This window comes from Alternaria triticimaculans, assembly GCF_023758025.1.
Source record: "Alternaria triticimaculans strain BMP 0046 chromosome Unknown scaffold_7, whole genome shotgun sequence".
NCBI classification, from domain to species: Eukaryota; Fungi; Ascomycota; class Dothideomycetes; order Pleosporales; family Pleosporaceae; genus Alternaria; species Alternaria triticimaculans.
In genome coordinates, this window is record NW_026055964.1 from 415,879 (window position 1) to 417,914 (window position 2,036).

A 2,036-nucleotide genomic window follows, 5' to 3' on the forward strand; every position below is an offset into this window, starting at 1 on the left:
GCTGCATTACAGCGAATATAAGGTGTTTGGGAAATACACTTACATTGAGATTACTATATAGAGTTACTAGACCGCGTTTTGTTGCCCTGCTCTGCATCAACATTCCACCATAATGCAGCCACGCTTTCTCGCTACACTAGTGAGAACAAGTAATGTATAACTATAGTCGCACTATTTCATGCATGAAATTCATGTCACACAACCGCAAACCCCCCGAACAACGTGCATCCAAGTAATTCTCCTAATGTTCGTTGCGATCAGGTTGATCGTAACGATTCCCAAGCCTATACGTTAAGTCCGCTTCAGTCAAACCCTCGTGCACTGCCTTGTTGTACGCCTTGAAAGCCGCAGACAATTGCACTACTTGACTCAAGTGCGCTTCTGTAAGTTGGGGGACGCATTCCGCCTCCGGGCGACCCTTTTGCTTTGCTGTTTTTGAGGCAGCGATTGCGAGAGCAACAGCGGTCTGGAAAGCTGATGAAGGTCAGTATAAGCTGTCAAACATTGCCCGAAGCTGGTACCCACCGTTCCGTATCTCTCGCCCGTTCCAGTGGAGACTTTTGACCTCTTCGCTTTTTCGTACGTATTGCTTAGCGTCGTAGTCGTAGTCGATCCTCGGTCCTCCATCCCTATGGTTTTCTTTGAGTCGTCTGAAGAAGGAATCCCAGATTTGTTCTCGAGCTTGATCGTCTAACGGCTCGTAGCCGATAGCCACATGTATTCGTGACATGAATGCTTCATCAAAGTGTCCAACCCGATTTGTTGTGAAGAATATGATTCCTTCAAAGTAATCGAGCGCACGCAGGAAGACTGTACCACTGTTAACAGGAGCTGATAATGCTTGGGCCTGGCTAGCTCTTACTGGAAACGATGCCGTTACGTCTTAGATCCTCGGAAGACCGTTGCGCGAGATAGATGTCTGCTTCATCTAACAACACTATTGCATCCCAGGCTGCCGCGTTCTTGAAAAACCGTAGAAGGTTTCGCTCTAGTTCGATAGGTTCGTGCCCCAGATCAGCTGCCGTTATACTAAGCAGCGGTCGTTTTGTGTATTCTGCGACAGATTCTAGATGATTTTAGAAAAGATCTAGAGTAGAATGATAACCGTACCAGCTGTGAGTGTCTTTCCAGTCCCCGGTGGTCCATGCAAGAGAAATATTTGACCTTCACCCTTTCCGCGTATGAAGTCAACACCCATGAGCTCGGCTTGGCTATCGCTATCGGTGTATGTTTTGACGATGGCTTTAATCATCTCTTTGTTCTTCTCTGGGCGCATAACGAGCTCGTCGATTGCATTTTCTGCAAGAGTGGGCTCTCTTAGACTGTTTACATCGAGAATGTCTACGACTGTCAACTCTCGCCAATGCTAAGAAGCAGCTGGGGTACATACCGTATGTTCGATCCTTGAGAATGAATCCGAACATGTGTGACATGCACAATAGTGCCTGATGCTCGGATAATCCTTTTACCTGACTGGGATCAAGGGTATCGTAGTCGCTGAAAGTGAGAGATATAGTGGCTCCCTTTGTACTATCGACAAGCTTGCATTCGAAGCACTCGCAACGAGGAACCCTGGCTCGCGATCCTGGGACTACCGGCCCTATCCCTTGATGCTGAAATGGTTTACCATATAATGGCGGTGGCAAAGAGCTATAAGGGTTTCTGGGAACTTGATGAAGGTCATCAGTGGTGGAAAGATCCCATTCACTTGCACTGGAGAACTCGCTAAGTGTCCAGGGTAATGACTGGTGTTCCACGACTACTCGGGCCCGATGGTACTTGGTTCTTTAGTTAGACATCGTCTTGGATCAGTGATATATGGGACGGACCTTTTTTGTGCCCTGTTTCAATCCTGACCCTGAGTATTCCAGAAAAGTAGGTCCTTTCGCATAGCAAAAGAACTTCTCTCCTCTCTCGATCAGCGTACGCCGTAGACTACCCCCATCCAGCTGGTCCCGGAAATATGTCGGAAAAACAGGCAAGGACATTATTTCCCGTTCCCCATCAAACACAGGTACGCTTATGACCTTTGACTT

The 2,036-nt window shown here is 47.5% G+C and overlaps 1 protein-coding gene across 1 annotated transcript; it reads right to left on the reverse strand.

The window, feature by feature from the left end:
- Window positions 1-241: 241 nt before the first annotated feature.
- On the reverse strand, window positions 242-1,424 carry J4E78_005528 (uncharacterized protein; the record flags this gene model as incomplete). The annotated part of the gene is made up of 5 exons (XM_049366147.1): window positions 242-474; window positions 526-810; window positions 863-1,066; window positions 1,111-1,341; window positions 1,391-1,424. The coding sequence occupies 5 exons, from the start codon at window positions 1,422-1,424 to the stop codon at window positions 242-244; spliced, it is 987 nt and encodes a 328-aa protein (XP_049221873.1).
- Window positions 1,425-2,036: the final 612 nt, after the last annotated feature.